The sequence below is a fragment of the Molothrus aeneus genome, chromosome 18 (assembly GCF_037042795.1).
Source record: "Molothrus aeneus isolate 106 chromosome 18, BPBGC_Maene_1.0, whole genome shotgun sequence".
NCBI lineage: Eukaryota > Metazoa > Chordata > Aves > Passeriformes > Icteridae > Molothrus > Molothrus aeneus.
In genome coordinates this window covers 8718904-8733664 of record NC_089663.1, presented here as the reverse complement: position 1 = coordinate 8733664, position 14761 = coordinate 8718904, and the positions used below count along the sequence as shown (strand labels likewise).

At 43.5% G+C, this 14761-nt stretch overlaps 2 protein-coding genes across 3 annotated transcripts in view; one reads left to right on the top strand and one right to left on the bottom strand.

Moving 5' to 3' along the window:
- ZNRF3 (zinc and ring finger 3) overlaps nucleotides 1–6220 on the top strand; it is a 66328-nt gene extending 60108 nt beyond the window's left edge. For both annotated transcript variants that reach the window (XM_066562574.1, XM_066562575.1), the window contains exons 8-9: nucleotides 598–2343; nucleotides 3361–6220. In XM_066562574.1, the coding sequence (XP_066418671.1) occupies nucleotides 598–2343; nucleotides 3361–3404 (1790 nt within the window). In that variant the 3' untranslated portion in view covers nucleotides 3405–6220. The remainder of the gene's footprint in view (nucleotides 1–597; nucleotides 2344–3360) is intronic.
- Nucleotides 6190–14761, bottom strand: part of KREMEN1 (kringle containing transmembrane protein 1) — a 30125-nt gene continuing 21553 nt past the window's right edge. The window contains exon 9 of the mRNA XM_066562576.1: nucleotides 6190–14407. Coding sequence (XP_066418673.1) covers nucleotides 14245–14407 — 163 coding nt within the window. The 3' untranslated portion in view covers nucleotides 6190–14244. The remainder of the gene's footprint in view (nucleotides 14408–14761) is intronic.

Below are 14761 nucleotides of genomic sequence, written 5' to 3'. Positions count from 1 at the left end.
ACAGTTAACCCCAAACTCTCAGAGAACATCTGAGTGCCCCTGGCATAACCTTGGGCTGGGGATGATGCCCAGCTGAGGGCAGTGTTGTGTTGTGCAGCCCTGAGTGCGCGGACACATGGAGAAAAGGGATATGTTTTCCCTTGAGAATTACAAAGAAAACAATGTATGGGCTTTTATTTTTCCATGGTTTTGTAACTTGGAACGTGGTTTCCCTTACTTGCCCTCTTCCTGCTTTCATTTCCTCTGTCTTAAGAAAGTTTTCTGGCGCTGCACATTTATACAAAAATGCGTATAAAATTTGAAAATTTGAGCAATGACTTCCAGCCTCTCTCAGCCTCTGCAAGATGTTAGCAAAAGATTTTGTGTATATGAGAATAGTATCCTAAATAAATTCACTTCTTTTGCTTTTTAAGCAAATACACTTGGGTGTTTCAAAGTTTTCCAGACATGCTTGTGAGTTTTGTTTTGCTTTTTTTTCCTTCCGTGTAAAAAATTGGTGCATAATGTAATGACATGGGAAACAAAATATGCTTTCTTGCATAAAGTAATTTTATTCCCTTCTAGTTCTACTTCTCCATTCTTCTTTCTCTCATTCAGAACAGAAGAAGGGGAATGCAGCTCCCATCTGTCTGGAATCCATCAATGCAGCCCACAGCCGGCAGCAGAGGGTGATCCTGCCTGTCCATTACCCAGGCCGAGTGCACCGAGCCAGCCAGATCACAGCGTATCCCACTCGGACCAGCATGGACCCGCACGGAAACCCCATCACCCTGCTGACGGTGGAGAGGCACGGAGAACAGAGCCTCTACCAGGCCCCTTCCCCTGCCTACATCCGCAGTTATCAGCCTATTCATTTGGACCATGCGTTAAACACCCATCACTGCAGCCTGGAGCACAGGGCTTACTCTCCGGCTCACAACTTCCGAAGGCCCAAGTTTGGTGGACGCAACTTTTCCAAAGCAGCGTGCTTTTCCCGATATGAGACCATGTATCAGCACTACTACTTCCAAGGCCTTAGTTACCCTGAGCAAGATGGACAGCTTCCAGCTGGCATTGCCTCAAAGGGTCCTTCCCGTGCCTTTCAGCCTGGTAGCAGCGTGCTTTTCCCTCCTGTGGTACATGTAATGCCCTCGTCCCGCTTGGAGAGTGGCAGTACCTCCAGCTTTAGCTGCTATCACGGCCACCGCTCGGTGTGCAGCGGGTACTTGGCCGACTGCCCTGGCAGTGACAGCAGCAGCAGCAGTTCTGGTCAGTGCCACTGCTCCTCCAGTGATTCCATGGTTGACTGCACTGAGGTCAGTAACCAGGGGGTTTACGGGAGCTGCTCCACGTTCCGCAGCTCTCTGAGCAGTGACTACGACCCCTACGTGTACCGCAGCAGGAGCCCTTGCCGAGTGGCTGAGGTTGGTGGTGCAAACAGGGGGGCAATTGTGCTCTTGGAGGGCTCTCACCAGGATGAGCTCCCAGCTCACAGTCATGGCCTGGTGGGTGCTGACTGCCGGCCCGTGCCAGCTTCTTCCTCAGGGGACCAACTGTCTAATTGCAGCATGGATATGAACTATAGCAGTAATTCCTCACTAGAGCACAGGGATCCAAATGGCACTACCTCAGAGGGAGGACCTGAGGCCACTCCTGGTGCTGCCTTGGATGTTAAAAGGAACTGGAAGAATCCAGAGATAGCGGGGTCGATTTCGGAGCAGGCGTGCGCGTGCTGCTTTGAATTCCAGCACTCTGCCCTGGAGCCCAGCAATGGGACAGCTGACTGTAGTGCACTCTTCCTTAGCTCTCCACTGTGGGGGACGTGTGGCCAAGGAATTGAACCACAGTCAGGGAACACCCCAGGCTTGTACAGTATTAACTCAGACCACTTACATAGGACAGATGGGGTAAAATATGAGGGGTTGCCCTGCTGCTTCTATGAAGAGAAGCAGGTAGCCTGTAGTAGCACCAGTGGCAGTGGAGGTGGTGGCTGCTATACAGAAGACTATGCAGTGAATGTGCAGTACACGCTTCCTGATGACACCTTGCCAAACTGCTGTAAGGGTGTATGTGATCTGGGTCAACGCATTCCCATCATTCCTGAAGACAGAGACTGTGAGCTGATCCTACCACCAGAGCACCAAGGGACCCACATAGGAGGCTGTAGCTCCTGGGATGGAACACCTGAGCTAGACACTTACCTGCACTGTCAAGGTGTTGGAGAGGTACAGGTGGAGAGGGAGGTGTGCTATGAGGCAACATCATTCCTGCAGCAGAACTACTCTCAGGAGGAGGAAACTGGAATGCCCTTTCCCAGTCCCTCTCTGAACTCCCAGAAGCTGATGATGACCACAAAGGCCACAGGTAATATATGAGCTTTTTTTGATTACTTGCTACCTTTCTGTGTTAGTGGATGAAATGCTGCCAGCTGCCTAGGTACCTGCAGCCATAAAGGTTACTCCATCCTTCACATAAGAACAGGTTATTGACTAGCCATTTGCCCAAAGAATTATTCCCTGGTTACCTGTGCTCATTTGGTCATAGCCAGAGGAGGAGAAGATGATAACTTACTAATTAACTCTATAAAAGCTTTCATGCTCATCCTTTGTGGGGAGAGGCCCCCATTAGAGTTCCCACAGCAAGGGACACTGTGCTGGTCATGGCAGCTGTGGTGAGTTGCCTAAGCAGGCAATGCCACTGTGAGAGACAACAGACAAGCTGAAGGGTTTGGTTTTTTTTTAAAAGGTGAAAATCTTGGAACTGCTGTAGAAGAGTATGTGGGAAAATCTCTTCTGTAGACATGGACAAGGGGGGAAAAAAGAGGTACTCACACACAGAGGGGGATATTTCTTACCTGCCTTGCTAGGGTTATTTTAAAGGGTGTTCATAGTATCACAAGGTACCCTAGTTGGGAATGGACCTCAAGCCATCATCTAGTCCAACCCCCTGCTCAAAGCACAGCCAGCTCTGAGACCAGACCAAGTTTGTCAGACCAAATGTATCCAAATGTCAGGCTGGATAAACCTTCAGGGACACAGAGTGCAGTCCCCTTCTGGGCTCCTGTGGCTGTGCTTGTCTGCCATTATGGTCAAAAGATTTTCACACTTGAGCTTAACTTCCTCACCTCTGGTTCAGAGTGCATGTCTGTGAGGACTGTGGTTTCATCACTGGGACAGCCTCCATGCAGGTACTGCAGAGCTGCTGGGGATGCCTTTACTGTAGGCTGAGCAGCCCAGATCCCTCAGCCTCTGCACACCAGGTGCTGCAGCCCTCTGAGCACCTTGGATGTCTGTGAAACTCGTCACTGAGTGTCTTGTTTGGGGGCCCAAGCTGTATGCAATACTCTAGATGCAATGTTCCTTAGTTTTCTTTATCCTTCAGGTGCTGGATCTCATCCCTTGGAGAGAAGCCAAATCAGTGACTAGACCTGTCCAGATGATCCCGGATGGAGAAGCGGAGCTTATCGGAGACTCCAAATTCTCATGGACTCAATTTTTTTTTAAGCTTTGACAAACACACAAAAGTGGTAATGTGGAGAAGTCCCTCCCCTACTTCCTCTGTGTTCACATCAGTTTGATTGTCTCCTTTGTCCCTCCTGCCTGAAGCCTTCAGGCCTTGATTTGTGTGCAAAGCCCATGTGGGACATGGTGTGGAGCATTTCTGAGCTCTAGTGCCATTTCTATATTAATGACAAAGTGTTATTTATATTTTCTTTTTAGAAGTGACCTCTTGCTGAGAGGTAACACAGTGTGTTAAATAAGCCAGGCTATGTGTAGATGCTGTTATCTCCTACTTGAAGGAGTCCAGCCTTTGATAAGCTCAGGGCTACACCTGCCTTAGAAACCAGATAGCACCTTGAAATATAGTAATCCAGAGGGATACAGCTGCTGAATGGATGCTCAGATATTGACTAATCCCAGTAGCAAATCCTAGCAGCCAGCAAGTTATGTGAGTGATTTTGAGGGAGGTGAAGCATTGGACTGTCTCCTTTCTCCTCTTCCCTTCTCCTCCCTTTCATGCTGCTCTGATGGTTTGGCTAGGAAGGTGTCCTGCCATTAGGATTAGTTTCAACAGAGTGGGGGTAAGGAAACTGAGAGCTCAGATTGTTCTTATCCTCACTTCCTCTATTTAAACCGTGGACCTCATTGTATCTTCTGACCAGTGAAGAATGCTGGGGACCTCTCCCTCAAGCAGATGCTCGAACAAAGTGCTTGGAAAGGGTATTACCTTTGTAGGTAATGAACTTTTCCTTCCATAGGAAGTTTTTCAGGCACCTGTAGCCCCTGTTACAGCTGTGAGGAATGCTGGCATGTGCAGGAAAGCAGAGCTTGCAGTGTGCTCACAGCTTTGCTGGCTCATTTTGGAAACAGGGTTTCTTGTTTCCTTACAGGCTGCAAGCATGCCTAAGGGAAGCAGTGCTTGTCACCTTTTGTGTGTGTGTGGCAAAGTGAGGGACTTGGTTTGATCATTGTTTTCTTCTTTGCTGTGGTTGATGTAGCTTCCATAGATTGATCTGTTTTAAAGGTTTCTTGGGCCCAGCTGGTTGTGCTTCATTTTTGTCTTGTGTACAGGGTGCTCTCTGTACCCCATTAGCCTGGGCACATACTTTTGTTCTTGTTCTTGTCCTAGTGGGGATGTTTGTTATCATGAGATAATTTATGTTGTCACTTCTGATAGCAATTGTTTCCTGTGGAAACAGCAGCTTCTGAGTAAGAGGCTACCATAGCATGGGTTAAATTGCCTGTCATGCTGCATGTGCCTGAGGACACAGTGTCATCCTGTGGTGTATTCACAGCAGGAATTCTTCTAAAGGGAAACTAAGTATTTAATGCCCACAGTGCCAGTCTTCTGAAAAGATTTGTCCTAAGTTCAGTACACTTTGGAGATGCTTCAAAGACATGAAATAGAGATGTACACTTCATATTCTGCCAAAGCAATGTCCTTGACAGCACTGGGCTGGTTGTGAGACCCAGCAAAGCTAACTTGTATTCTCTGTAGTCCCAAATGAACTATTTTAAAAGAAGGAAACAGATACTTAAAAAATAACAAATACATTCATCTATTTCCTTTTGCTTTCATACCCAGTAAGTTAGGAAAAAAGTTCCACCTAAAGGAATTCACATTACATCTTTTCAATCAACAAGCACCAATATTCAGCTGTTCAGAGAATTAATACAAGGCAATATCTGGGTATAAGATTAAAAGAAAAATTTCAATAAACACATTTTCTGTGTATAAAGTTTATTAAAAACTTATTCATTCTCTGAATGACTGAAGTAAGTGGTATATGTTGGGAGAACAAACTCTAAAGGTTGTGATTTTTGGAATTTTTTTTTTTTAATTTTTAAGTCTTACTCTTTCCTTCCTCCACTGAAAAAGAAATGCATTTTAGAAGCTATGGTACACTAGCTTGGTTATTCTGCTTGGTGTTTTGTGAGGCACTGTAAAGGCTGCCTAAGATACATTGTACTCTGTAACTAAAACAGCATATTGTGGTAAAAGCGTTTCTTAAAAAGATTGGAATATTCTGGCTCCTGGTGATCCCAGATGTGCTGGTCCCACACATTGTGGAAATCTCTGCTGGTACAAATCTCTGCAGGCCATACCACAGACACCCTACAGCTGCCTTCTGTGCTGGCTCTGACATTTAACATAAAACTCTCTGTCCAGTGCAGACTTACAGGCTAGCTGGCCATGATAGATGGTTTCTATAACAAAATGCCTTTCTACTACTTACATGAACAGTTGTCGTTGTGTTTGGCTCATGAGGCACTATTTAAAATGTTTTTAATTAAAATTGTCTTATAGCACTTAAAATTGTTTTGTATAAAATTTGCTGTAAAGATTTGTAATATGGTCAAAGGGCTCTTTCTCCTTCATTACCATTTTTAAAAATGTTTTAAAAGCTATAAAGCATCTTGTATATATTCTGTATATGTATAGCAGCACATTTCATGTATGGAAATATGTTCTCAGAATATTTATTTACTAATATATTTATCTTAAGCCATGTCTTATGTTGAGAGTGTGTGACATTATTGTAATAATCACTGAAAATCACTAACACGAGGCCCTGTAAATACATGATAATTGCACACAAAGATTTTACAGTACTTGCCGACCAAAAATGATTTAAGAGAAGTGTAGTTACTTGCAGTTTTGTAAGAAAGTGTACAAATGTCTGTATTAAAAGAAAAAAAAAGGCAAAACCACACAAAAAAATACAGTTTTATTGCATATACATGTGGGAGTTGTCCTTCTTGTTTTGGGGGAAAGGACATAGATAACTGTTCTCAAAGTACAGTCCTAGATATACTGGGATGAACTGTAATAAACAACATTTTTTCCTTTTTTTTAAACACCAGATAGATGGATATGTATGTACCTTTACACAGCATTCCAGTTACTGGGGGGTAGGAGTCACACCAGCCCCTGAGCCCCCCAGGCACATGGAAGTACCACATCTGCTAAAAGAAATCCTCATTTATGTTTGGAACCTGCCTGTTCCTCATGGCTGGGGAACTGAACTCTTGTAATTTTAGGTAAAAATAATTTATTGTAATTTATTGCCATGAAATAAAATTGTTTTGAGAGAGCATGATACAGGTGGGCACAGCTGGGTAGATCATAGTTTGAATAGTCAAGATCCAGGTCCTTTGCCCTGGATCATGGAATCACTGGTCCTGCTTGAGTGAAAATCAATATTGTGGTGCTCATTTTGTCAGCAGAGAGCACAATTTCATCAGAGATGTTTATGCAGACTCCAGAAGAGGGGAGCCTGGGGCTGTGTGGCTCTGTGTGTGTATGTACATGTGTATTTATGTATGTTACTGTGTCAACAGTTCACCTTCATGTGTTATTCATTTCCCATCCAGTGATACACTCATGGAGCCTTTTCCAGGATTCTCCAGCTTCTTCCTTCTCCCAGAGATTTCCACCTGGTAATCCCCTGGACTTTCCCCATCTCTCATCCATGTTCAAATGCACTGTAATTCAATCACCTCAGGATTCAGCCAAGAAATGAGCTTTACTTCTCTCCAACCCTCCTTGTTTCATGTGTGATAACTCCATTTGGGATGACAGACTGCTCAAGAGTATTATTTGGTAAGGGACCCTTCACAGCACGAGGACCAGTTCCCATCCTGACCTCAGGTACAACAGAAAACCCTGGTCTGTGTGGGAGACAGGCACAGCAATGGAAGAGCAACAGGAGCAGGTGCTGCCCAATTAAAGTATGTGCCCCTTTTTCTGCTCAGTGAGCAGAGTCTTGGCACTTGCCAGTGATTGCAGATATGCCTTTAATATGCAAATTAGTTCACACACCAGTTGTTTTTACAAAAAGCATAAAACCCCCGTGCGTGGGTGGCTGGTAACTCATAACAGGTCACACCTGAATCTCCCTTCTCTTCCCTCCCTCCACCCCGATTGCTGCTGCTGCTGTTCTGTTTTCTTGTTCCCTGTTCTGAAGAAAACTGCCAGGTGATTGTGCTTTTAGGAACAGGACATGGCACCACCCTCAGTGTCCTGTAGGGACACAGCTTGGGATCATTGGCAGTGGGGCTGTGGCTGAGCCCCATCCCCAGAGGGCACAGCTGTGAGCAGCAGGTGAGCAGCACTGACAGCAACGAGCCATGGAGTGCCCAGGGGCACTGAGCAACCACCAAAGGAACAGAGGGCACCCAGGGGCAGGGCATGGACCATGAGGGGCACACAGGGGCAGGGCATGGACAGTGAGGGGCACACAGGGGCAGTGAATAAACATGAGGGGCACACAGGGGCAGGGCATGAACCATGAGGGGCACCCAGGGGCAGTGAATAAACATGAGGGGCACACAGGTGCAATGCATCAACAGGAGGGGATAAAAGGTTGGGCTAAAGGACCAGAAGGGCAGATGCCTGCAGCCTTCTGAAGGGACAGGATGTTACTGTGGATGGGCAGGTGCCTGAAGCCTTCTGATGAGGTAAGGTGTTACTGTGTATGGGCAAATGCTCAAAGCCTTCTGAAATTGTCTGGTGACACTCTGCACTGTGGCTGTCCCAACTGTGCCACTGTCCCACAGAATAATCAGTGAACCCACGTTCTGTCTGCATGAAACACAGCAGGGGTGAGCTCGTGTGTGGTGCTTGGCTCTGTGTGAAATTCTGTCTAGTCTTTGTTGTGGCTTTTTAAAAATGACTAAATGTAAATATTTTCTGTTCAAAATGAACATTTGGATACTTGGTTATGGGGGAGGTTCTTTTTACTTTTCAGGTTTGATGCTTAAGGGACAAATTTGTGACAAAATGAGAGTCCTGTTGGGCACCACAAACTACAGAACCTTGATACCGTAGGAGAAGACAAGCAGGAGCAGATTATTCATAGTGGATTGTACATTATTGTAACACTTGGTGTTTCTGTAACACTATCTGCAATATTGTGGGCATCTGTCAAATCCTATGGCAGCTGTTAGGTGACGTTTGATGCTGCTTGGGTAGTGTGAAGAGAAAAATGCCTTAAAAGGGTGGCCATGTCCATACCCTGTGGAGCCAGCCTGGCCTAATTCTCTGGCCTGGGAGACAATGGCATACCTGAAACCAGATATTTTATCTTGCAGTGAAAGCACCCTGCTCCTGTGACTTAAATGCTTCATAGAAAAGTGTCTCTTTGAGAATAAAGAACACATTTTCCTCGTGGGGAATGAAACTGCTGCTTAGGAAACAAGCAAGAAAAAAGAAGGGAACAGTTCCCAGAAAGAACCAAAGTGCCAGAGTCTCATAACCAGAATGGCAAGAAAGGAGAGCAGAGTAACCTCCCCTGTGTAAGGGGAGGCCTGTCCCCTGTGACAATTGTGTTTCTAAAAGAAAAATGAGTTTTCATGAAAAGGTGGGGACAGTTTTGGTATTTGTTACTGGTTTTCTGGTGTTTACATAAAAGGTTGCTGAAGGTTTCTTAAAATGTAGCATTATTTTGGCCAGGAGGAATTAATTAGAGAAAAGATGAATCTTGCAAGAAAGTGGAAACAGCATTACATAATGCTGCAATTGCAAAGCAAACCCTGAACGAATTTATACAGTTTTCAAGAGTTTGAAAACATGTAAACTGAAGACTTTCAATTTGCTGTTACCTCAGAAATTGTGCCTCAGAGCAGTATCATACTTCATATGTAAAGTAATCATTCTCAGCTCTAATTACTCTCTTCTAACATGTACAGCAGGCAGTGCTCTTGTAATCTGCTGGTGAACTGCAGCAGTTTCTGCCTCCTTTATTTCATGCTTGTATACACTTTAGTCATCCTAACTGAACTCCTCCTGCACAAATACACTGTATTTATTTTTTCATAATTATTATTTACAACCATTTGCTGAATGCAGGGTGAACAGTTACAAACACAGTGCATACTTCAGCAGTGACTCACCTCAAATTTGATTTATTCTGGTTTCTTGACAGCCTTATGTGGTTCATGTGATAGCTTTTGGATTTGGAGCAAAATGTCTTTAGCTGGAAGTTCATGATGCCAGATTTCATCCCAAAGCACAGGTGCTCAGTAAATCTGGGAAAGTCTGAGTGGTGTGAAATGTGTGTGTAGTGGGGATGTGTTGTTAAAAAAAATGGTTATGGTCTGAAGGCAATTGTATTTTTCACTCTCAAGGTAGCAGAATTGTTCAATAATGTCCAGAACAATATTCAGGTGAAACTATCAGTGAACTGTATTTCATTGGAAGATTGTGAAATACTGCTGCAAGGCAATAGGAACCAGTTGGACAAGTTTTTGTCAGGAGTTGTTTTTGTAGTTCACCCTTCCTTTAGGCAAAGTGGTGCACCAGAAAACTCTGTTCCTTCCCACTGCCTGAGAGGGCTTATTAAGCAGAAGATGAAAGTGGAATAGCTATTTATGCTCATTCAGTGGCAGCCATGTGTCTGCTGGTGTGTTTGACCTGTAGTCATCCAGGCTGCAGATTCAGTGCAGTTTCCAGGGCTATCCATAAAAATCTCCTATTTATATTATTGCTGGGGGGTTGGAATACACAGACTTTAATTCTGCAATCCCACCGGATTGCCTGCATGAGCAATGTGATAAACTTCCTCAGCATTGTCCTGGCAGAAACAAGTCCTAAAGAAGATTATGTTAATGCTTGATTGAAAAAGCAGATTACATGTTAGATGGTAAAAATCATCCAGAGAGTATATGCACATGAATTTGCAGAATCTTATGAACAGCCTAATACAATTACAGGCTAGAAATGAGATCCAAAGGAGGAAAGTGTTTCTTACAGCACTTGTTTTATCAGCATCTATTCTGTCACAAAACTGAGGCTGAGTTCCCTTATTCTCAATGTCTTTCTATCATATACACCAAAGAAGTAGCTTTGATTTTTTCCCTATGGTTACAGTGTATAGAAAATTTATTTTTCCCAGAGTGTAAACCAACATCTTTTCTTCCTATAAAATGTTAGCAAGATAGAAGCATAATATGCTGTATTAAATAATGCATTTCCTATACATATACAAATATATATATTACTATGATAACACATCACACATTTTTACATAACAAAGTCTCTATTTTCCCACAACATAACAATATTAAGATAAAAATACATATAAAATCACATAGTCAACAAACTAAACTAGTTTTAAATGTAGATTTTGAAGGGGAAGGCACTTGTCCAGCTGGCCCCTGTGCACCTGCAGTGCCCACCCAGTGGAGGCTGCTGGGTGCGGGGTGAAGGCAGCAGGTTCACCCATGGCTGTGGCAGCTCCTGGGGCAGACATCTGCCCTGGTCCCAGGGCTCATTGTCTGCCCAGTGTGCACCCAGGGAGCTCTCAGCTCATCTCCCTGTGCCACCACCCGGGGAGCACGGGCACAGAGCTCAGCTCTGTGAAAGGTAACTCAGGGAAGAAGAAGCCATGGCAGTTTTTGACCCGGTCAGTTTATTGCACCACTACACAGCTGGTCACACCAACACAAGAGTGAGCAGTGGGCCAGAGCAGGAGCTGAAATCCCTGTGAAGGAGGAGGCAGCTCCTCATCAGGATTTGGTTGCCACACCAGTTGCTTTTGACATTGTAGCCAGTGTCACCTTTGCAGCCTGTCCAGCCTCCTGAGGGGACTGCTAGGCAGGAGCTCAGAAGGCTGTTCAGATACAATTCCAAACAAATGCTCCTTCTGCAGTTATTTTCAATTTGTTGGAGAACACGGTGTAGACACCACCCTGCTGAGGTGTCCCAGCTCTCAGCTGCCCGTGCAGTAGGGGCATTTCTTCTGTGGGATTACAACACTTGTGCATGGTCACACTTTTTGCGTCTTTCTCCCCCAAACCCTTACAGCAAAGATCAAAACCTGCTGTGTTCATGGATACCACATCTCTTGGCCATAAATCACCACACCCTGAAGTGTCTGCACTAGCAGTGTGAGTGACCCTACCACATTTGGAAAAAATCCACACTGGAGATCTACCTGCTCCTCATGGTCTCAGCCCTGGAAAGTAATAAGTGCTATTTAAGGGACCCTGTCCATGAATTTTCCTCCATTGCTCTGTTTGCTAGCACAGGCAGGATCTAGAATCAGCCAATCTGAAAAATTCTGCGTGGGGGAACATAATTTCTTCTATGTTTTTATCAGTGTATTACCCATGCATTGTTTAATACTAGTCCTGTTGATTGTTGCCATGACCAGTTAATCTGCTGTAAGTGCTGGTTTTATGGGACTTTTGTACATAAATTTGATTAATGCTCCCCATGAAAGTCCCATGAAATACAATTTTATTAAAAAAAATATTTGAGGAGCTAAGGGAGCAATGCAAAAATCTCATTTCTTAAATTGTGTAGATTTTTTCATTAGTAGTGTCAGTCTTTGTTGCTGTTTGTAATTATATCTTCTCTAATATTATAGTGAAATTAAATTCTTCACTAATGAAGAGAAGTGTAACATTCTGTATTTTCCTTTCTGCAGTAGGCGTACATCAGTCACTGGGTGTTCCTGATGTTTTTTATCACCATTAGGTAACTGCTTTACGAATGTCTCTCTGGCAAAATGTTTAACTTGCCTTTGATAAGGCAAGCAAAGCTTCATCACTTTGTGATAAGCACTGTGTGCTTGTAACAGCTCCTGAGGATCTGGCAGCACACTGTGATTCCCTCTGCAGGTTTCCTGTTAGTGCACTAAATTAAGGATGCTTAGGAACCAACCTGCTTTGTTTTGCTCTGAATCTCTGAGGTGAACTCTTTCTCCACACAGCATGATGTAAAACCTTACCTTTAAAAAAGGCAATTTCAGATCTTGTGTTGGGTCTGAAACAGACAATGGTTTTTGGTCCAATGTGGTGACATGTAAGAGAGAACCAGCATAGCTTTTACAACTTGTCCTGTCTTCATTTTAGCTAATACTGTAATTATATTTTCCTGTATTCTTTCCAGCAGCTCATGCAAGAAAGTACTAGATGTTCCCATGCTGTTCCATTTTTTATATAAACAATTCCATAATTGCTGGCTTAGTAAAGTCTGGTTTCTTTTAAGCATGCATTGTGATGTTGTTCAGCTGTCTCTAGCACTCATCTGTGGTACATAAATCAAGCTGGACTGAATTCAGTTCAGGTAAAGACCAGATCTACAGTGCTAAGGCACAATATTTCACTGCTTAATTCTTTGATGCCCTGATTTTTCAGTGAAATCTGTAGTTCTCACAAAAAGAAGGGAGTTATATGTTCAAAAACGTAAGGGCAGATACTGGAATGAATTTAAACTCAGTGGCAATTTTCTTACTTTTCTTAATTACCTTTTGTAGATGTACTTAATGGATGTTCTCTGACTGCACATCTGGTATATGCAGACCATTGGTATATGTTCAGACTTAACCAGAATTAGTGTTCAAACTTAACCAGAATTAGTGTAGATTAATGGTTCTCAGTGAACCTTCTCTGAGTTTAAAGAGCTGCCCACTGTAAACTTTTTCCAGTCAATTTATCTGACATTTGCATTGACAGTTTTTCCTAAATATCTTGCTGGTCTGAACTTGCTGAGGCTGAAAGATTCACTGCTGATCCCTTGGAATCTCTTGTTTCCCGCTTGTGGTGGTGGGATGAGAAATCTGAGTATTGTGGGTGGACAGTCAGTCCACCAAAGAGCAGAAATAGTTAATGCTGTCTGTTGCAATTCAAAGAAAATAGTTCACAGATCAGAACCCCACTGATGTTTTAGTTCTTTGACAAGTGAGGCAATTACCTTAAAAATTCAGCTCAGTTTTAGTGCTGCAGGCAAGGAGACACTGCTCCCAGGTGAGCGTCAAGGCAGCTGTTTTGTGGATGCTCAGCTGCACAGCCTGGCCCAGGGGAGTTGGTGATAGCAGCCTACAGCTCTGTACAATGTTTGGGCTGCTGAGATCAATACATGTGACTTCAGAGCAAAAATTGGTTGGTCAGCCTCACTGATAAAAGTTCAGTGGATTATCTTTGGACAATCCTTTAAGAAGCCCTAAGCTTATACCCAGAATGAATGCTGGCTCTCAGGCTGGAGAATAATTAGTTTTTTAAAGGATCACTGTGAATATGAACAAAATTATCATAAACATTAGTGAATGATGGGCCAGACAGAGCCATTTAAAAGGCTTCAATGCTCCTGCAGGCCTTGACCTGGTGAGCTCTAGTCAACCAAAATGCATATTTGTTATAGAGGCATCCTGAATTTGATTTTTTATGTTTGCATCTCTGCTTGTAGACACAGAAACAGAACATGCAGAAAGAGCACAGCACTGAGCAACCAGGCTGATCATTTTTCCAGTCTTTGATTCCCATTCCACTGTATAATACCATTGAGATGTGTTTACATCAAGGTAAATTAGCTCTGTTTGCTGAACAGGTTAGCAGTACCCACCTCTGTCTTCAGCTTGAGAATAAAAGGACTAAAGTGGCCTGATCTAATACAGTGGCACAGGCAAGGGGGACACAAGAAATCCTCAACCTGTAAAAACCCCTTCAGTAACCTTGGGCAGGGGTACAGGACATTTTGAATGCTATGAGTTTTTACATCTATTTTAAGTGCAATGTTTTAAAGGCAGTAATTAACAGCACTAAAGACTTGAGGAGCACCAGGTATTTCAAAATTATTGCTGCAATTAAATCCGTTGTCACTGCTATATCCAAGAGAACAGCAGATAGGCAAAGTCACTCAAAGGCCTTTGTAAATGGACTTTTTGGAAAATAGCTATGAGGTTGGGAGGAAAAAAAAGGAAGAATAATCTCAAGTCACCTGGATTTTAAGGAGATCAATTCTTGCAAGATGAAAGACAGCTCAGTCTCCCACCAGTGGGTTGCAATCATCTTGTTGATTTCGAAGCTTTTTCTTGAAGATGGATATGGATGTGGATGGTTGGTAAAATATACTCCAGATCTCACCAGCAGTAGTGACATCACTGCAATCCTCTGTTTCAGCTGCAGCTGGAATCTGGTGGGACCTAGGAAACAAGAGTGAATTCACTCTTGTGTTCAAGTGCTTGGGTAGCTGTGGTTATTAATGTGTCTGCACTGGGAGTGCTCACAGCCTCCACTGCATCTGTGACATTTCTTTCTACCTGATGTGCAAAATGTAGGTTTTTGGAGTGTTTCTTGGTTGGCTTGAGCAAATGAAAAGTTAGGCATCCTTCTGCCACCCTAATGACAGCACTGACATTAAGCAAAGAGGGCTCTACAGACTGGAGTTGTTATTATTATAGTTGCTATTAATACAAATTAATTTCCTTGTATATTTTTAAGCATGTTTGTACTATGTAAATACAATATTCAACATTTTGATTTGTTGGTAACTCACC